Raw genomic sequence first — 21,456 nt, forward strand, 5'->3', positions numbered from 1 at the left:
CTATTTCTCTTTCTCTGTCTTAAGCAGAACCAAAATCTATCCGTGAGACATTCATAGAGGAAACATCGTGGTTGCGTACTACGTGTTTGATTCAATCACATCATATCGGGGCGCTGTCCTTTCAGAGCACCGCATCAACGAGAAATCGGCAAACGCCACCAGTGCCATCCAGACCTTCCAGTCCAACCTCCAGACCCTACAGAGCCAGCTGCACGACATCGCCCAGCGGTCCGGCGCCAACCAGGCCCTGCTGGACGAGCTCCAGGAGACGGGCGAGGTCACGCAGAGGGGCCACGTGTCCCTGCAGGGCGACGTCGACGGCAACGCGGCGTCCCTGCTCCGGGTCAACCAGACGCTGACCTCCTACAGCGGCACCATCGAGGACCTGCAGAAGGACACGGCCAGGCTGCAGTCGGCGCTCCAGGGCCAGGCCAGGGACCAGGGCGAGGCGGCGGTGGGCGTCAATGCCCTGAACATCACCCAGGCCCAGCAGCGCGGCCTGCTCAGCAACCTGCAGAAGACGGTGGAGGCCACGGGGCAGGCGGTGCAGAAGCTGAAGAACGACTACCAGGGCCTGCAGCAGACGGCCTGGCAGACGCAGGCCGACACCGTCTGGCTGAAAGAGAAGGTCCAGAACCTCCACGTGGTGGCGGCCAACAACTCGGCGCAGGCCCGCTCCAACGGAGAGGCCTTGGAGGACATGGGCTCCCAGCTGGGCTCACTGGCGCTGCAGATCCAGAACACGTCGTCGGTGACGGAGGGGCACGACCAGAGCCTCCGGGAGCTGATGGACCGCCAGCGGGACCACGACCACGACAAATCGGCGCAGTTCGACCGCTTGGAGGTGCGGCTGGACCGGCAGGAGAGCATCATGAACCGCGTGATCGGGAACGTGAGCTTCGCCTCGCAGCTCCTGGGCGCCATCAGCACCGACCTCAACGGCCTGCGGACTTGCGCGGAGACGGTGGCCCACCACGCGGACCTGCTGCTGGCCCTGAACGGGAGCGTGAGCGAGGCCAAGGCGTACAGCGTGGGGCTGCGGACCCAGCAGGACGAGCTGGCCGGCCGGCTGGACCGAGAGGTCAGCAACCTGTCGATGGTGATGGAGGAAATGAAGCTGGTGGACAGCCAGCACTCGAACCTCATCACCAACTTCACCATCCTGCAAGGTAAGAACGGGAGAATTTTTTTTTAGGCCAGGAGTCGGTGGAGTCGCGACATGTCTGTCTCAAAAGTTGGTCTGCATTATAAGTATCACTTTTTGTTAAATAATAAATAAAGAGGACATCTGTTGTTATGTCATCTAGGACCCCCAGGTCCGAAAGGCCCCAGAGGTGACAGGGGGCCACAGGGCCCGGTGGGCACGTCGGGACAGAAGGGTGAGAGAGGGGACAAAGGCATGACGGGCGGGCGGGGACCTGAAGGACAAAAGGGTTCTGCAGGACTATCCGGGGTGCCGGGTTCTAAGGGAGCGACCGGGGACCGGGGCGTCCACGGAGCCAAAGGGTCCCGGGGATCTTCAGGTCGGCCAGGCCCTGCGGGGGAGAAGGGGGAGTCCGGCACTCCGGGGGCTAACGGCTTGGAAGGACAGAAGGGGACGGCGGGATTACAAGGGCCTCAGGGGCCACGAGGACCTCTCGGGGCTCTGGGGCCGGCGGGATTTCCCGGGCACCCTGGTCTGCCGGGGCCACCGGGGCCACCGGGGCGTCCGGCGGATCCCCCTGTGCAACCCCAACCCCCGCCCCATGTACCCCCACACACTCCCCAGCAGGACAAACCCCCTCCACCCTCCAAGCCGGTCCCAGTATCAGAGACCCCCATGGTGTCCCCCCATGTGCAGCCCCCCGCTGGCCCCACCCCGCTACCTGGTGAGTGAAGCCATTACAAATCATACACCACTGGTATTGGCATTATTGGGTGAATGGGACAATCAAGCACTGTTCTGCATGTAGGTGCAGTTTGAGCACATAGGTGCAGTTTGAGTAACGTTGTGTTTTTTTATATATGTATGCATATATACATTTATATTTGTACATTTGTATGTTTCAGGCTGCCCTCTTGAATGGATTTCCTTTGAGGACAGCTGCTACTACTTCTCCTCTGGGGCTCAGAAGTTAAATTTTACAGAAACCAAGATATTCTGTACCAACATGTCATCCTCTATGGTCATGATCAAAAGCAACGAGGAGCAGGTAGAATAAAGCTGACCAGCCCAATGACATTACCCAGTTACTGTCTTTTCCTACTGGTGAAAACCTATCGATTTCAAAACATTCAAATAATAAGGATATGTTGACTTCAATTGGGTTTTGTGACAAATGATTTCATCAAAAGGTTCTGTTCTTTTCAGGAATGGATAAAAAAGCAGATTGCCAGAAAGGGCTTCTTCTGGCTGGGCTTGACAGACACAGAGACGGAGAACGTGTGGAAGTGGGTCGATGGGACCCTACCCGTTTTCACGTGAGTACCCTCACTTGGGCGTGAACTCAGCTCAAAGCAACTCAATCGATTCACTAGTAAGGCAAACAAGAATACGCTTTTTTTCTGCAGAGCGGAATTTAGTAGTGACGATCTCAAGAGTATTTTTCTCTGGTGGTTTTGGTTCCAGGAAGTGGAAACTTGGCCAGCCTGACAACTGGGACCAGGGCTACTCAAAGGGAGAGGACTGCGCAGGGCTCATCCAAGCGGCCTACTGGAACGACTTCTTCTGCAGGGAACGCATCAGCTTCATCTGTGAACAGCCTTCCAGCTGTCAGTAGGCTTTTAGTGAAGATTACATCGCCTTACTTTTTCCATTTTTCCCATCGATTCGAGCTGTTGATAGATTCCAGTGTGGTATTGCATACTTTTAAAGTCATTTTTCCGATATTCCATTTTCGTATGGGGTTTTGTTTATTTGACCTTATTTAAGTTTCATAGCCCTGATAAACAGTTGCCTCATTCTATTATATCATTCTGTCATTGTATCATTAGTATTTTCTTGCTTATTTGCCATATGAAAATGAACTAAATTCTTTTATTTTTTGCTCTCTCTTCCTGCTTTTCTCCAAAGTGGGGTTGCCTGTCTTATAGCATCGTTCTGTCTTTGGGAAAAGCTGAAGAGGAGGACAAGCAGGGATGGTGAAGGACTGCAAGAGATCTTTTCGATTATTAGAGGACGCTGATAAAGTACCCGTCAGCCTGTTCCAGCGTCACGAGGACTGGGACAGGGCTGTATGTCACTGTTTGGAAGACAATTTGCTCTGTAAAGTCAAAGTGCAGAAATCCACTTGTACTGATACAATATTTGTACTAAAGATTGAATGAGAATGTAGTCCTTTGATTCTGTGGTGCTTAATCAAATACGGTGAAGCCACTGTTGTATAGTTGATTGTGTAAATAATACTTAACTAAAAGGTGCGGTGTCATCAATGGAATATCATATTTTAACTTGTTAAAGTTTTACTTGTTTACTTTATTCTCAGTATTTTGTTGATTACACCTATTTTGTTAATAAAGCATCACTATTTTTGTAATGGTTCAGATATAGTCCGCATATTGATGTGTTCAAAATAAACAAGAATGAAAAATATCTTGCTCTCATCTTTTAACCAACGTGTCAAGCGTCCAATGTATGTGCAGAAAGCTAATTATAATACTATACGGGCTGTTATACATATACAATACAAATATTTTTTTCCATATTATAATCAGGGAAAGCCTAAGTAACAGTACGTGCTATGTTTTGAGTTTTGATGATCAATGGAGTGTCTCATTTTCTATAGGCCTATAAATCCATAAACCATGTGCCCAGGTAGGCTATATAAAAGTAGCAGAACAATTAGTTATGGGCGACACTTCCAATTACACATAGGAGAAGGTCTCTACTCCATCAATACGACACTGTCATGTGATCGCCGTCGCCTGACGATGACATTTGAGTTTCTACGACATAGGAAATTCACTCGTTGATTCGACAGATATTAATACGGTCACAATGTATCAATATATCCCATGTGAGACTATTTATCAGTATCACACAGTGTCTGGGGTCGACGTGTGAACAGGGGACGTTCGTACCGTGTAGGAGTCCCCCGATTACCCACAATGCTCCGCTTGTTGCCGTCTGTTAAAGGGATGACTGTGTAGCTTCTGCTAGCCGCCTCCGAGCGATTTATATCCACTAAGTTAACGGTATTATGACTCGTAGCGTGTAACATTGTGCACAAAAGTGAAAGACAAAAAAAGAGAAGAAGGCGGAATCTGTTGTCAACACATCAGCCATGCCTCTCTTCACGACAAATCCCTTTGACCAAGATGTTGGTGAGTGAAACGTCTACATAAATAGTGATCAGTGAACGGTTAGCCCTTAGCAGGCGGCTAGCCCTTACGAGCTAAGTTGGAACTGTTACCTGAACATTATTGTTGTACACCCAACTATTTCTGTGTACGTGTATTCATGCGTGTCTTTTTCGTGGCCTGTCTAGACAAATGTCAACAATTGTCTTAGGTTTTAGCAACGTCAGTCCTAGCTGCACTGAACCCCATTAAGTTACAGTGGGGTTACTGGTGTGCTAGCTGTGTTAAGAGCAGATGCTCGAATATCATCCAGCCTTAAGGAGAATATAAGACGAATATAAGAATATTAGTTACGTTATAAACGCCTGAGGCTTGGCAATGTGGAAATGAAATTGTGATAAACTGATTCTGGGCTGAATGCCAGTGTGCACTTCGGTAAAGGATGCTCAGACACACCTATTGAGGTAAGTCTGTGTGTTCCCTGGCCCCACGTCATCTAGAACCATCTGCTGCATGTTTCAAAGTCTCTCTGCCCTGGGTGAACAATCAGCGAGTCATGTTTATTAATAACACTCTGGTTTAGTTGCATAATGTTTGTATCGCTGGTTTGCTGAAAGATATAGTGGAGCTGTGTGCATGTGGGAAACCACAACGCTATTTACTAGTTCCTCTTTCTGTGGTTTACCGCTCTAGTGTCCTTTCGTTGCATGTTTAATATGCACACACAATGTGTGAGCCACACTGTGTAATGTTAGTCTTTTCAAGAAACCTGATGATAGAAGTTTCACTTGATTCTTCCCTGCAGAGAAAGCAACCAGTGAGATGAACACAGCCGAGGACTGGGGCCTCATTTTGGACATCTGTGATAAAATAGGACAGTCCCGTACTGGGTGGGTTTCCATCGTCATCAAGTAGCATGATAATTGTATTGATAAAAGCCATTTCCCAAAGGCCACTGAGTGTCTTTCATTTGCATAACCGAGAAGCCCATAAAACGGGAATGAGCTTTGATTAATAGCTTTTGAATTAATAGCTTAATATAGAGGGCTAAACTGGAGCAGTATTAGAGCTTTTGTGATTATGCTTCTTTTTCATTCACTGATCGCTAGACCTTTTTGAGTTTTGACCTTTTTATTATTGCGTTCCAGTCCGAAAGAATGTCTTCGCTCGATAATGAGACGAGTGAACCACAAGGACCCGCATGTGGCCATGCAGGCACTGACTGTAAGCACATTTATTGAGTGGCCTTCTGTTTCAAATCATCTGTTGGCATGTTGGTAAATTAATACAATGCTGTATCATTGAATTTGCATAGGGAATGAGTGGTTATTTTTCTGAGATAAATCTAAAGAAAATGTTTTAAGCATTTAATTCAGACTTGTTTCCAATTCCCTCTGCTATTGTTCCGACAGCTACTTGGTGCCTGTGTTTCAAACTGTGGGAAAATATTTCACTTGGAGGTCTGCTCCAGAGAGTTTGCTAGTGAAGTCAGCAATGTTCTGAACAAGGTAAGATAGTCGTGGATCTTTTGATCATAATCCGCTCTGCTTCATTTTGCTTGTATGAATCACAACGCCCCAAGCCCCTTGATAACAGATTGGTGTGTGTGTGTGTGTGTGTGTGTGTGTGTGTGTGTGTGTGTGTGTGTGTGTGTGTGTGTGTGTGTGCGTGTGCGTGCGTGCTGGCATGCACGTCACTAGGGCCACCCGAAAGTCTGTGAGAAGCTGAAGGCCCTGATGGTGGAGTGGGCGGAAGACTTCCGGAACGATCCTCAGCTTAGCCTCATCTCGGCCATGATCAAGAACCTCAGAGAGCAGGGTGTCACCTTCCCGGCCGTGGGCTCCCAGGTAGCGCTGCAGTGAAGCCCCAGGAGATCAGTAGTGCTCACATTGGCAGAAAAACAACCCACGCTCGTCTTCTGTCTTTTGGCCTCGGTTTCAGCCATGGTTGGGGAATGCTTTGAGTCATCGCCCCCTTTGATGGTTGTTTTGGTTTTGCGGTGCACACTGACGGTGCCTGTAATCATTGGTCTTAGGCTGCAGAGCAGGCGAAGGCAAGCCCTGCGATGGTTGCCAAGGACCCTGCCACCGCCTCCACTAAAAAGGAGGAGGAAGACCTGGCCAAAGGTAACGGCTTGATTGGGATGTTTTCTGCATAAAGTGTAGACTTGGAACATTACAAACGCCGTGCAATTAACGGGCCACCAAGGTTTGGTTCTGTGATGCTACACATCGAGTTAATGAGATATCGTAAGGTATCCATCGAAATTGTCCTGGGGGCTTTTCTTGTGATGGCTCGGAGAGCCCAAGGAATCGTGCTTCCGAGCGATTTCACTGTCCAGGATACAGGCGCTCCCCCGGACACACAATGGCACTTGTTCGCGTCAGCCCCCGACCATCCAATTGACCCAGCCTGAACCTCCGGTCTGTCCACAGCCATCGAGCTGTCGCTGAAGGAGCAGCGCGGGCAGCCCCAGGGTTCCCTGTCCAGCCTGTACCCCAGCGCCTCCAGCCTGCTCCCCTCTCAGAAGGCGGACGGCCGGAAGGTGCGCGCCATCTACGACTTTGAGGCGGCCGAAGACAACGAGCTCACGTTCAAGTCCGGGGAGATCATCACCATCCTGGACGACAGGTGACCTTTAGGGCACGCACGCACGCGCGCGCGCACGCACGCACGCACGCACGCACACACTCACGACTCTGGGATTAGTAATCATCATAAACGGTGCCGGCCGTGTCCCGACGGAGTTGTTTACTGGTTTTCCTTCCGCTGCGCTGCAAGCTGAGGATTTCGGTAACGGCCTCCTCGATTTAATGTTGATGAATGGACAAGGCTTCACGTTAGAGATTAGCGTCTCCGTCAATAGTGAGAGGGGCTTACAAAAGTGACTCGTTAATTTGGGCCTCTGTGATTGGCCCCCGCTGCTCTATTGTAAAGATCATGCAGATCGAATCGATCCAATTGACACCATAAAGAATTATGTCATTACTTTGAATCACTTTCAACTTTTTTTTATATGAGGTCACGTATTCGTTGTTCCAGCACCACAAAAACACCCAGTGGTACTGAAGGTTTTTCTTTTTGGTTTGCTTTCTTATTTGACCACAGCGACCCCAACTGGTGGAAAGGGGAAACGTACCAGGGAGTGGGCCTCTTCCCCTCCAACTTTGTAACTGCGGACCTAACCGCTGAGCCAGAGATGGGTGAGTCAACACACACGCACACCAACACGCACACACTCACACAATGAGTCCAAATTATGTACACGTACACACACACACTCTCTAATGGGATCCACTTTGATTTGCCCGCCCAATCCGCTTTCATTCGCCCGTTAGCACTATGGCCTTATTGATTCTACTCGTGAAAATACCTTTTGTCAGTAGCCTCCCTGGAGCAATCGAAGAAAAACAAAGCACAATTCTAGACTCCCATCAATCCCTTCCTATACAGAGAGTTAAGCCCTTGTTTACCAGTGATGGGAAGGGGCTGACCCCGTCATCCTTCCACCCGCCTTCCGCTGCTCCCTGTCCCAGTGTGGGTTTGTCTCAGGTCAGCTGCGGTGGGAAAGATGATGATGCAGCTGGCTGTACGAAGGCCTCTATGAAGGGCCCTGATGGGTCAGGAGCGGCGGTATTCTACAGTGACGCAAACATCTCAACCCCATAGAGATCACAAAGTAGTTGGCACTGCTTGAAATGCATTTCCATATGTGTATTTAAGTGAGTGAATATATGCATTTAAGTGAGTGAATGAGACTTAATGGTTGGGTCAATCTGAAAGCAGTGTGCCTTCCCTGAATGTAATGATTCAGCCGAACACTTTCCACAATAGTTGGCCAGTAATATACCCTTGAAATGCTCATCGCTAAGAAAGACTGGGAGAGGCCTGGCCTTGTGTCATTGTTTATAGATATTGGGTTTCTTTTCTTTGCATTACAGTCATTTATCCTTCACTGGTCTCCCAATTATTAGTTTTTTTAACTGTTATGCTTCCCTTCCTTCCTTTAATGCTTATTCGATGTTGATGGTCAATTCTTTGTTTCGCTATAATCTACAGTCAAGACCGAGAAGAAATCGGTGCAGTTCAACGAAGAGGTCCAGGTGGAAACCCTGGAGCCGGAGCCAGAGCCCGTGTTTATCGATGAGGTAACACATCATCCCGGCACCTCATCGGTCCATTGTCAACATACATTTTTTGGGGATGGGTGTATTTCTTCCACGAATGAACTGAAATCCTTTGTTAAATAAGAGGTCTTTGTTTTCCTCTCAGGAGAAAATGGACCAGCTGCTGCAGATGATTCAGAGTGCCGACCCCACGGATAACCAGTCAGATGCTGTCGAACTGCTCCAGTTGGAAGGTAAGGACAAACACCCTCCCTTATGCGCTGCACTACTCTGTGTGTATTTTGAGCAAAGACAATAAAATGTCAGCACTTTGACATTGTTGATATGGGATTATGATTGAGGGGGTACAAGATCTCTGTTGACGGTAGATTGTGGGAATCTTGGCAAAAGCGGTCCTCCACGGCAATTATTATTTCCTTTTACAAGGTCTGGGATTGGCAGTAAAGGGGAGCCTTGGTTTGGAAGCAGTGCAGTTCAGGTTTATCTCAACATTTCACCATAGGAGGCAACATGAGCCGTGTGTTCACTGTTCGACCGGATTTGGAAAGATCAGTATAGTTTTGCTCCATTGGTGGCGGTTCCCTAATCTGATTAGCTAAAAGGGTTGTCCACCAAGGCATGGCCTCCAACCGAAAGCCAGGTTAAAAGGGCCGACTCTAATGAAGAAGGATGTAAGCAATAGTAAGAATTGGCCGTTTAAAAGGCATAATGTGCACGCTGCCCCGCTTCACAGATGCTCAGAGTAGTAAGCACAGGGCACTCTGCCAAGGTGCTTTAAAGCATCTGCGACTGTTACAACATCAGTGTGATTGGCTCGTAAAGGTGTTATTGTGTACCGTTTGAATGGCTGCTGCTGCTGAGTAGAGCTCCCCAGTGAGGCTCTGGAAGTGAAAATCCCCGTGACAACCTGCATTATAACCCCACGTTGTTTGGGGATGTCCGGCCAGCTTATTTTGGTGCGTTTGAGAGAGGGTTAAGCTTCTCGGGTACTTTCAGTATAACCCAACAGTGTGTTGGGCACTTCATACCAACAGTGCTCATCATAACGCTCCTTCACATATTACTAAGCATCACAAACGGGTCCCAGTCATGAGGATAGCAAGCCCTCCTCCTTCCTCGCATTCACAGCCCTAGTTTGGTTTTTTAACTCTGTTTGAATCCCAGCTGAAACAGGGTGTTCACTTCCACATGATAAACACTGTAATAAGGTTAATTCAAGAAGCGTGCCAAACTATCATTAGGTTGGAAGTCATTGGAAAGGTATCAATCACATTGGTTTATGGGATGAATAGTTCCTTCACCCACAATAATTATGCAGTCTTTTACCAATACTTTTCTTCTCTTTTCCACACACATATTTTTTGACCTGAATACAATGTTTTATCTTCATGGCTCATCTCGTCGTTGGTTGGCCTAGTTCCAGGCCAATCTTTTTTTTTCTTCTGAAATGTCAGTATAGTGAATGAATAGGAAATTCCCTTCAGGAGCTGTAGCTGTTAAAAAATGGGGCGGTCACTTTTGAGCTCTTTTGAGGTTTAATATTTTTTGGGTGATCTGCAACTTTTGTTATTGAAATTAACTTGGGCCTATATTCATGATCAAGCTATGCAGGGATTAACCATCAATGATGCTGAACCTTGTGTGTGGTGTCTAGGTGCCTGCAACCAAATGGGACCACTCATTGACCAGAAGCTGGAGGATATAGACAGGTACAAATTATGATTTATTTTAAGGGACGAGTCCACATCGGTTGCATACCAACACCACCTCTTCAAGGCGCACATCCATCTGCTGACAGGAACTAGGAGTTATCGATCAGTCAGGACTTAGTTTACAAATACCTCTGTCTAATAACCTCTATCCATGTTTAACAAAACTGATGTCTGCAGTGGAAAAGTGAAGGGCTATGGCTGAGCCGTTAGACCTGGCTTGGGATTCATTGATTTTTTTTTTCTCTGCAAACACTACTAAATGATTTTGCAATGCAAAAATGAATACATTTAGTGATAAATTATACATCAGGGTGGAAGATAAATAAAAGTACAAAATGTAGCTCTAAAACCATCAGGATATTTTTTCAATTCACGGTTCCAAAAGTGATGAGCTAAAATATATTTACCTTGGAATGGTTTATTTCACCCCCACTCAAGGGAGCTTGTTAATTTCCTCCACTACCAAGGATATCTGTTAACGCTGTCAAATGCTAACTCAGTCGGAACCAGTGCTCGGCTGAAAGAGAGAAAAACGGGTTCAGTGCTTCTCGTAGGACCATGAATAACTGGAAAATATTTCCCCCAAAGTCTGAGTATTCCCCTTACAGGGATAGAAAACAGGATATCAAATCATAAAAATAACCATGACATATCACCGTTGCATGTAAACTCCTACCAGATACCTTGACAAGAAAAAAACGATGTATATAGATCTCATAGTCCTCTAATAGACTCGGTCCGGGACAGACTCAGGATTGTGTGTGGTCTCAATCCCTACTCCCTGCTGATGTGTAGATTTTAACTCCTCAAAGTCTGCAACGCCATAGCTGCATTCAGCTGTGACTTTTCCATAATGTGCGTGTACAGTAATTTGTCTCGTGTCTATGTAGCCAGAAGGGATAATCGATCGACTGTAGTAACCTGAGATTGCAATGGATTTCATTGAACTTCATTTTCTCAACACTTAACCCTTATTAACATAACAGTCGATGCACTCTGATGCAGATCATTTATTCAAGCCTCTAGTTCCCCAATATCTCCTACTAGTATTGCAACCGCTTACTTCCTCTAAAGTAGAGGTATTACCATTACCATTACTGTTACAAATATATCTTACATATTTTTGCCTTTTTTGCACTACCACAACTCGACTTAACTTGTACAGAAAGGTATGCTGCTACTTAGATTTTATTTGAGATTTCATTATTTCATTGTTTATTTTATTACTATCTTTTTAATATTTGTAATGTCTTTATCTCTTGTGCACTTGAATGTTTACTTTTAGTGTTGTCTTATCTGTTGTTTACCTTTACTGTTGTCTTATCGGTTTACTTTTAGTGTTGTCTTATCTGTTGTGCATGTGCACTTTATCTGTTCACCGTGGGATAATGAGAAACGTCTTCTCGACTGCTTTGTGTGTCCACATGCAAAGTAACTGACAATCAGGCTGACTTTGACTTTGACTCTGAGTCTGAAAGCATACGAGACCCTGAGAAGAGGCTGCCGCTGACCTCTGGATGCGGGGCTGCATGGTTGTGTCTCGCAGTAGGCACTCTGAGCTGTCGGAGCTCAACGTGAAGCTGATGGAGGCGCTGTCCATGTACGCCAAGCTGATGAACGAGGACCCCGTGTACGGCATGTACGCCAAGCTCCAGAGCCAACAGTACTACATGCAGCAGCCCCAGCAGCCGCCCGCCAACACGGCCCAGCAGGTGAGGCCCCGTGAGGCCGCTCAGCCACCAGCCAGGCCCCGTTCACCTTGTGAAACGAGGACTGAGTGGAGAGGTTGCAAAGAAGAGATTTTATTTTTTAAGTCATTTTAAATCAAGTTTATTTAACTGACATAGGCAAGTTGATTTAAAGAATCGACTTTCCAGCTTTTATTTGCTTGGTGTGTGTGTGTGTGTGTGTGTGTGTGTGTGTGTGTGTGTGTGTGTGTGTGTGTGTGTGTGTGTGTGTGTGTGTGTGTGTGTGTGTGTGTGTGTGTGTGTGTGTGTGTGTGTGTGTGTGTGTGTGTGTGTGTGTGCACATCATCCTTGGCACACACACGCGTGTGCGTGCGTGCGTGTGTGTGTGCCAAGGATGGTGTGTGCGCACATCATCCTTGGCACACACACACGCGTGTGTGTGTGTGTGCCAAGGATGGTGTGTGCGCACATCATCCTTGGCACACACACACGCGCGTGCGTGCGTGCGTGTGTGTGTGCCAAGGATGATGTGTGAGAGATGTAATGTAGAGAAGTGTAGTAATTATGGTAATTTTCATATTATACATACACTTATTACTTTTACATTCATAGTGCACATATTACGTGTCATACATTGATTTGACTGGTGTCATACCAATACGGCCATTGTCATCCAAGCAGCTACTCCCACTGTTTTCTATTTGCCTTCATGAGTGCCAATCCATGTGTGCCCACAGGGGTATCCCGTTCAGCCAAGCCCAGGCTCGTATGCCATGGGCCCGGGGATGCAGGGCTACCCTGTGTCCATGGAGCAGCTCCAGGCCGGGCCTCCCATGCCTGGCCAAGCAGCACCCAGGTAGGCCCAGACAGAAGGATCCAGCAGCGCTGCAACAGCAGACTGTACCGTTCTGAACCAGGGACTCGCGTGAACCCTGTAACGTTTGCTCAATGCTATCGAGATGCAGGGTGTTCACCACGGAAACCAATGCAGTGTTTCAGCAGTCTGGCTGCGAGTGTGTCCTGGCGCTTCCTCCGTTCTGGACTGTCGCTTTCACTGCCTTCCTAATAGCTTCACAGTAAAGCTAAACAGCGCAGGCTGTGTGTTGTTCATCAGTCTGTAAACTCTCACTGATGAGAGCTTCTTGAACTCTGCTTGAACACTGAGTTGGGCTTTTTGTTTTTGTAGCTTTTAAGTTGTATCCGTCCCGTGAGACCCTCATGTCCTCAACACTGTTGCTTTGTTCTTGTTGCTGTTGTTTGCTCAGTGACATCCACATGTACATGGGCCAGCCGCCCGTCTACAGCCCGTCCTCGGCAGACGTCCAGGCCTACCAGAACCAGGCCAGCCTCCCCGGCCCTCCCCCGGGCCCTGGCGTCATGAACCAGCCGCCCAGCTACAGCGCGTCCTCTGGTCAGAGCTTACAGGCCCCCACAGACCCCCAACACATCCCGTACCCGGAGAAAGCCCTGCTATAGGGAACCTGCACGTTACCAAACCCTCATACACACACTACACACGCACACAGCACATGTGCACTCCACACGCAAACAGCACATGCACACTCCACATGCACACTCCACATGCACACTCCACTTGCATACGCCACATGCACACTCTGATTGTGTGCATGTGGCCTTTCTTCTGTACGGCTTTAAGTTACTGGTAGGGAGGGGGCGGTACTCCCCAAGTGTTAAGCTAGTACTCTACAGATGCTTTTCTGTAATGGGCCGAGTGCACTAGCAATGCTGGTCGTCGCCCCCCCCCCCCCCCCCCCCCCCCCCTCCTCCATCCCAATTCGAGCTGCTAGGGCTGACTGTAAATAATGGTGTCACACAACAGACAAAAAAAAACTCATGTCACATCTCTTTTGTAGAAAGGATTTAAATATTTTTTTCATCACGTCGGCCCCCCTCAAGGTGGGCTCACGTCTCGTGTGTGATTTTGTGTTTGCTTCGTGAGTTATCGTTTGAAACGGTGAAAGCGTTGTGTTGATGTGAACATGGAAAAACAAAAAAAGATTCAAAACCAGTCATGTGGGCAATGTGGTTCTGAGCATCACAGACGCCTGTAGTTTTGAGGAGATAACATTGTGCTACACACACACACACACACACACACACACACACACACACACACACACACACACACACACACACACACACACACACACACACACACACACACACACACACACACACACACACACACACACACACACACACACACACACACACACACACACACACACACACACACACAGGCCTCAACCAGGCCAATTGCACTGCTACTCTCCACGACATAAAGATGGCCACACCTTTTATTTTATTTTCTCTCATCTGTGCAAACAACACGCTACTTTAAGCAGTGCTGAAGAATATAAGCATCGCATTGAATACCCAGGCTACCCTGCGGAATATGTTCTCAACCTTTTTGTCCATTATTTTTTAGAAGTACTAAAAACTGAAGCCACTTTTTTTTGTTGTTGAAGGGAATAAGAAGGATCATGCGATCGTGTGTGTGTGTCCGTGTGTGCACACTCAGACACACTCAGACGCACACAGACACACACACACACACACACACATTCATACATATGCTGAGCTAGTGGTGAAGCCACACGTTGGCCTCCAGTGGGTCTGTACTTTAGCACCGTTCTGTTGCATTTCACTTGATTCTCAAAGGGCCCCAACCCGGTCAGTTGCCCCTCCCCCTCGTCACGGAGGCTCCATTGCATCGACTTGTTTTGCCGGCAAGTTAATTTTAGATGAAGTAGTATTTCAGAGCGCTAGCAAGCAAACGCTCACTGTGTTCACCATACTTCAGAGCTGCTTAAACACACTTGAAGGCCATGGACTTGTGGCTTTGGATCAGCGAGGGGGGTGAGCTGTTTGTAACCTCTCTGCTGATTTTTTATAAGCATCTCATTTTTTGTCAGTGTTGAACAATGGATATGATTAATTTATATTTTGAAGTGCGCAGGCGATGCCTGAAGTATTAAATACATCTGATGAAGATGATGTAATATTCTGCCTAATTTAGTTGTGTATATTTAAGTTGCTCATGTGCAAAGTGGAGATTGATTTCTCTCGTTCATGGTATAACCAGTGGTTGATTACTGAACTAACTGCTTTTAAAATTGTATAATTTTCTTTTTTGAAACCCATTATGTTCTCTTATTAATTATCTCTCCGAACGCACACCAGCATGTCCGTTGTAGACGGCTAATTTCATTTGTTTGCGTCTATGAATAGATGTATAGATTCAAAGCTGTCATCCACTAGAGCAGAGACTTGATCTGGTGTCACAATATTGCATGCTCCCTAAACTCTGGTTCTCAAACCAGGCAAACCGAAGCCTCATCACATTGTACCTCATTAACTCCTGGACTCCACTTAAAGACTAGCAAACTCTTGTAATTGCTTTGGTTTGAGTTCCTTGGGCTTTTGGATGGACTTCATGTATTCAAATACTGCTTTAGCTGTCTACAACTTATGGTCCATGTTGGTATTTTCTTAAACTTTCTTTATTGAATGATTTAACTTTCACCCTGAACCACATCTCTGTGTACAAATGTCATTTCAAATGTTGCAAGGAGTGCAGCCTTCACTGTGCTTCTTAATTCCACCTTCTGCCTAAAAAAACATGATTGAAATTGGTTCTGAGCTTTTGTAGGCAACTGTTAAAACACCCAATACACCATTTGTTCTGAAGGCCACAGGCTATTTTGTGTTAGAGTACCTCTGGGCTTGGTTTTTACATTGCTTGCTCAGAGAGGTAATCTTGTGCTTCTGTACTTGTTGCTGCCTTTTTAACTTAACCCTACACTCGGACAACATTGTCATTTTGTTGCGTCGCAAAGCAAGAGTTTGATCAATTGTAGCAGGTGTTCTGGAAAGATGGGACCACGAGCCAGTGAACCACATTGACGTAATTTTTTTATTTAATTTTGTTTGCACCAAAAGATAGCACTGGACTTTAGCCCTCATCTTATTTTATTGTACAGGAGTGAGATGGTGTCTGTTTTTAACTTTAAAACCAACCTCATCATTGTAAAGATTTTGTTCTGAATGGTACACTGTTTCTATGTAATCTTTGAACCATACTTATGAATTGATATTCACAATAAAAAAAACAGGCCAAATGTACAGGATATCTCGTCTGCTGTTGAAAATGAATCTCGTCCTCCTTGTTCAATTTATTTTGTGGACACTGGACAGTCCCTGACACTGCATTGTCAAGCAGCCCTTATGATTGGTTATCTTGTCGGCCACTAGATGGCAATCTAATTTGAACGGTCTTTGATCACTTGCTTCATGCTCATTCTAGGGCACTGTCTGTCTCCTCCGAAGATCACATTAATCCTCCCTTCGGTAGATGTATGTTGTCTTTACATTTTCTCCCTTTTACTTCCTGAACATGCTGGATTCAATCAATCATCTTTGATCCACCTGATGGCCGATCACGTTGATTAATTTAATAAGGGCAGTTACTAAAACAAACAAGACTACATGGAGTATATAGGGTCCTAAAACGAGCAACGATAGAGGGCAGAGAGACCACTAATGATCAGGCTGACGGTTTTATTTGAACACCGCTGTATAAAAGGTATTATAACAAAGTAAAGACCTCATCCTACTACACATTAATTTGCATATTGACCATGTATACACATCTCCCTTGGGTTTTAAAGAGACAAGTCATCTTGTGCCTTTTTTATGTGCAGCCATAAACAGGGGACGTATGACCACCTCATTACCTCAGCAGTAAAACTGCGATGCGGAGCAAGCGGTGTCAGAGTCCAAAGACGGCTGCACCAACTCCCCCTGTGCGAGAGATGCGTGTCTTGTGGTTTGATTTTAGCCTCCAGCCTGGGACAGCTAAGAAACTGCGAGGGGTGTCGAACCTACGGCTTTGACGCTGGGGTAAGAAAACCAAAACAAACATGCCCTCGGGGAAGACGGTCAAGCTGGTCGTCTTTGAGGCGCTGCAGTTCGCAGCCATCTGTGCGCCGCTCTTCGTGGTCATGGAGCGGTTCGCCGGCCTCATGCGTGACCTGAACGGTGGGAACGACCGGACCGCGTACTGGCTGGTGGTGGCCGTGGCCATCGCCTACGTCACCTCCGTGACCCTTCTGGTGTGGGCTCCGCTCAAGTACCTGATACTGAGGCGTCGCAGGTTCATCACCAAAATCAAACAATGGTGAGTTTGAGTATAGTGTCATTAATGAACATGTATTGAAAGAGAAATTAAACCATGAAAAAAGAACAATGATTATCGACATTTTCATCCAATAGGCTGACGGATGAATTGTTTGGTAAGCAAAATATGATATAGGAAATTGTTGATGTAATCTTCCAACTTCATGGCTCTGTCCAAAGCTATAATTTATTAAAGTAAAGTTGTGGTGTTTGTTGAATAAATACCGTCTCTGTGTGAATAGAATGCTATTATCTGTAATTAATGAGTACACCTGCTCCTAGTTCAATAATGAAATGGCAGTAGAAAGACAGCTCATTTATTGTAAAACATTCGTCACACATTCCAAAAAAATAATCAAACTTATTTCCTTGTTTTCCCCCAGGAGACCCGCAGCATTGGCCTATGTCATACTGTGTCCATTACCGTGTTTCGCTCTGCTGATAGCCGCCTCCAAGGTAACCTCAGGACTGATCCTGCCTGTCACCCAAAGGCGTCTGCTGTCGTTATGTTCCACTGTCATGCTCCACCGGGGTCCTTCAGGAGCCAACTAGCTGCTCAAACATCCCCTTTGTGGAACTAGCTCATTTCCGGGGCCCTCATGTGAGGCAGTGTGATGATACAGCAGTATCATTATTCACTGAGTGAAGGCTCACTTCTCGAGAGTCTCATTGATTCTCCAAAGTTTTGATACTTGATGATATAAATCGATGGACGACGTCCAAAGAATTCACCCGATTTGGATCTGTTCCAGTATCTTGGAAGTACTAGTCCTTCGTGTAGTCTCTCAGGGAGGACCATCAATGTCATCGTAAAAACATTTAAAATGGATGATCCTAGTCACAAGGCTCGTGTGAGGCAGGAATTTATTTGGGGCAGGTTTATTAGGATACTCAGTAACCGATTTTACATAAAAAGGTTGTCCATTAACGACAAACCTCCATGCCCATCGCCATAAAGCGAGTGGACATTGGTTAAAGCACGTTTCGACCAAGAAAAATAGCATCTGCCCCATAATTTACCTGAATTCATAGCTGTCCCATATATTCATCGCCCTAATGCTTTGATCAGCCACCCACTTCACGGCTTCAGGTGGTGTTTTAATCGCCGTGGTTATGAAATACGAGGCGTTCATAATTATCACCCTGTCTATTTCTATGCGGTCGACTTCCGTTAATTAATTTTGTCTGGGTTTTAATCCATCGTAATTCCCGTGCCCCTGTGTCAGCTCTCCCTAATTGTTTTTTTTTTCCTTCTGGATTTAACGGCCCTCAGGTACAGGTGGACGCCGGACAGATACTAGATCATTTCACCGAGCTGCCCGTTTCCTTGGTGCTCCTCTGCCTCATCTGTGTGGATGTCGTCGAGAGGATTCGCCCCTGTAGCCTCACAGGGAAAGGTAACGCGTCTCATGCCCTGTTTATGGGAATGGTCGTCTGTTTTTGTGTGACATTGTCATTCCCTTGATTAACATCAATAATGGAACTGTTGTTCCATCGTTGAGAACATTCCCGTTGAGAACATTGTTATGATAGGAGCAAAGGAAGTGAATGGCCAACCACAAATATTCTTTGCTCCATCCACATGGGGCAGTGTTATTTTTGCATTTGCTGTATCTTAAATCGTCAATTACCCTCAATATATTGGCCAAGAATAAGCCCCCTCACAGTCTGAACACAAATACAGTGCGAAAATAACAACTTTAGAATAAGAGCCAAGCATTCACTGAAATTTGCTCGTGAACTAATTCTAAAACAAAATCTTTTCAATAAATGAAAGCCTTAAAGTGAAGAGGCCTACACAATTATTTATTTAAACACATGGACCTAAATGGATGGAGTGATGTCCTTGAGAACCATAACAAGCTCTGGTCCAATCTGGTCCAATCCGGCCCCAGCTGGCAGCAGTCCGGGCGCAGACTTCGACATGCGGGGGCCCGTCCTCACCCACCTGGGGCAGGTGACCACCGTGACGGGCCGGCTCCCCCACCACCAGCCCCACCCCGACATCCCCGACGTCCCCGACACCATCAGCCAGAACGGCTCTACAGCCCCCCCTCCCACGGACACCACCAGTACCACCACCACCACCACCACCACCACCAACATCATCAACGGCACCCCTGCAGCGGGTGCGAGACGCTACATCTCCCAGGACACCCGCCGGCCCTCGACGCCCGTCCGGACCTACCTGTACGCGCCGAGCCCCTGCCCGGGCCCGCTCCGCTTCCTGTGGTCCAGCGACCCGCGGTCCGAGGCGTTCGCCGACAGCTTCCTGTTCTGGCTGGACACGGCGGAGATGCTTCGGGTGGCGGCGGAGCCCCGCGTCTTCTACTCGGCCTGGGCCGTCCCCGTCTTCGTCCTGGCCTTCCTGTCCACCCTGCGGCTGGCCGTGGACCCCGGGAACCCCCTGGGGACCTGGGCTGGGGTGGTGCTGCAGGACTTCCCCTTCCTGGTGCTGCGCCTTGCCCTGCTGGGCGCGGTGGGTGCGTACGTGACGCCCGTGCTGTACGTGGTGAAGAACCTGCTGGTCTGCCTGAGCTACGTGTACTTCACCTTCCTGACCAGGCTCTTGAAGAGACGCAGCATGTTCTGAGGTTCAGGACGAAGAGCCAAAGACGATTCAGTGACTGTGTGTGTGTGTGTGTGTGTGTGTGTGTGTGTGTGTGTGTGTGTGTGCGCACGTGTGCATGCGTGTCCCTGGGCTTTGCAAAGCTGATGAGTGACTAGTTAACCAAACAATGTAATTCACATCCCCCTGACTTCTATCCAAGGGAGCGGATAAGGCAGCACCATGCGAGATTTAAACCACAAAAGTGTTGTTTTATTGACAATGGAATTACGTTTATTTCTTTATTTTTGCCCCAATTTACTTTGATGCTTTATTCTTATTTTCCCCCATTGATCCCCCATTAATGTGGATACATTCAAGCCTTTGCAGTATCTAATAAAGGGTCACAATTCTTTCTGTGATTAATGTGAGTGAACTGATACTCTCATTATCCATGTTATCCTCTCATTATGTAGCATAGTCCTTCTGAAGATCCCTAGTAGCCAGAAGGCCTTCTTGAATAACTCGTACTAAGGATTCATAGTCCACTGCACATAACCGGGCTGTATTAGCATGCAAACCTTCGGAGTCTTTGAGTCTACAAGAGAATCAAGAGCTACAAGTATCAGTATTTTAATGCCACCACTTAGCAGCTGCCTTCACTCTCCGTCCGTCTTTTTTCAGACAAACATATGCCACCACAGCTTTTACTCCCGAGGCAACGGTTGAACGGCAGAGCTCTCAGCGGCTTGTCATCTTGGATTTAACCGTCTGCTTGGCGGGAATGCCGTTCTCTGTGGCAGAAAATGGCGTCCTTTCACTTGTTAACCTGGCCCCCTTGTGTTGAGGGTTTATGGGATAGAACGTGCCTATAACTCAACCGTTTGTGGACGCTGTGTGTGTGTGTGTGTGTGTGTCTGTGTACGGCTGTCAGTGCAGGATGACAGCAGTGCGAAAAGTGATATATAATCTTCAGTCCTACGGCAGGACAGGTGTGACAGAGTTATAACCCTCCCCCCCCCCCCCCCTCCTTTCCCCTACCCCCAACCCTGCAGAGTTTCAGGTCTTTGTCCCTCTGATGGATGTGCCAAAGCTCTTGGACAGAAATTCTGGGCAAAGCACTTTTTCAAAACCTCAAGAGACCTTTCTCAATTCCACCGAATCCGGATTTCTCCCTGTATGTCCACCTGTAGGTGCGCTGTGCATACACGGAGACAGAGCTGGTTCCACGCCCGACGTGTTGGTCGGGGGCTGCCCCTGGGGATGTAGAGACGGGCAGGGGTGCGGATAACCACACTGGCTCGTGAGTCCACCGCACTGGCCTCGGATCGGACATGGCTCTGTTTTAATGTCACGGGAAAGGGAAACTGGAAAATGGTATATCCCTTAAATTAGCACCCGGAGGACACGATGATCCTTGTAATCTGTGAAGGAGTGCATAGCAGCAGCACTGGGCTCGCGCTCGCCTGATAACAGCCAAGTGCAATTAAGGCAGGGCAGCCCGTCTCCGGATTTCACGCACACACACTCCGTCGGTGGAATGGAAGTCTGCGCGTGCTCTCGGAGATAAAACCCTCTTTATTAATTTATTTCATCTCTTTCTTTATAAGGGATAATCTCTCTTTGCCGTTCAAGCTCAGGGGGCTCATTTGCATTCATTTAGTCTTTGAAACCCTTCTTTAAAATAGTAGTCTGCATATTGGGGCGGGGGTGAATGGAAATCTTTAACACACACACACACACACACACACACACACACACACACACACACACACACACACACACACACACACACACACACACACACACACACACACACACACACACACACACACACACACACACACACACACAGTGCCTTTTCAGCCAGGCTCCAGAGGAGAAAGGCAGAGAGTTGCATGGGT

General features: G+C 47.3%; 2 protein-coding genes across 2 annotated transcripts in view; both read left to right on the forward strand.

Moving 5' to 3' along the window:
• The window catches only part of LOC132462736 (collectin-12-like), a 41,771-nt gene extending 25,815 nt beyond the window's left edge, over window positions 1-15,956 (forward strand). Inside the window, exons 5-23 of the mRNA XM_060058452.1 lie at window positions 126-1,169; window positions 1,308-1,868; window positions 2,050-2,192; window positions 2,351-2,460; window positions 2,609-2,687; window positions 4,218-4,302; window positions 5,084-5,168; window positions 5,427-5,502; window positions 5,691-5,786; window positions 5,979-6,125; window positions 6,314-6,404; window positions 6,714-6,909; window positions 7,387-7,481; window positions 8,338-8,426; window positions 8,551-8,638; window positions 10,060-10,114; window positions 11,664-11,829; window positions 12,543-12,661; window positions 13,071-15,956. Of these exons, the coding sequence (XP_059914435.1) occupies window positions 126-1,169; window positions 1,308-1,868; window positions 2,050-2,192; window positions 2,351-2,460; window positions 2,609-2,687; window positions 4,218-4,302; window positions 5,084-5,168; window positions 5,427-5,502; window positions 5,691-5,786; window positions 5,979-6,125; window positions 6,314-6,404; window positions 6,714-6,909; window positions 7,387-7,481; window positions 8,338-8,426; window positions 8,551-8,638; window positions 10,060-10,114; window positions 11,664-11,829; window positions 12,543-12,661; window positions 13,071-13,281 (3,536 nt within the window). The 3' untranslated portion in view covers window positions 13,282-15,956. The remainder of the gene's footprint in view (window positions 1-125; window positions 1,170-1,307; window positions 1,869-2,049; window positions 2,193-2,350; window positions 2,461-2,608; window positions 2,688-4,217; window positions 4,303-5,083; window positions 5,169-5,426; window positions 5,503-5,690; window positions 5,787-5,978; window positions 6,126-6,313; window positions 6,405-6,713; window positions 6,910-7,386; window positions 7,482-8,337; window positions 8,427-8,550; window positions 8,639-10,059; window positions 10,115-11,663; window positions 11,830-12,542; window positions 12,662-13,070) is intronic.
• A 140-nt stretch (window positions 15,957-16,096) lies between these two features.
• tmem236 (transmembrane protein 236) lies at window positions 16,097-19,774 on the forward strand. The gene is made up of 4 exons (XM_060058432.1): window positions 16,097-17,005; window positions 17,388-17,460; window positions 18,278-18,401; window positions 18,900-19,774. The coding sequence occupies exons 1-4, from the start codon at window positions 16,749-16,751 to the stop codon at window positions 19,595-19,597; spliced, it is 1,152 nt and encodes a 383-aa protein (XP_059914415.1). The 5' UTR covers window positions 16,097-16,748; the 3' UTR covers window positions 19,598-19,774.
• The last annotated feature ends 1,682 nt before the right edge of the window (window positions 19,775-21,456 follow it).

Source organism: Gadus macrocephalus, chromosome 8, assembly GCF_031168955.1.
Source record: "Gadus macrocephalus chromosome 8, ASM3116895v1".
Taxonomy (NCBI): Eukaryota; Metazoa; Chordata; class Actinopteri; order Gadiformes; family Gadidae; genus Gadus; species Gadus macrocephalus.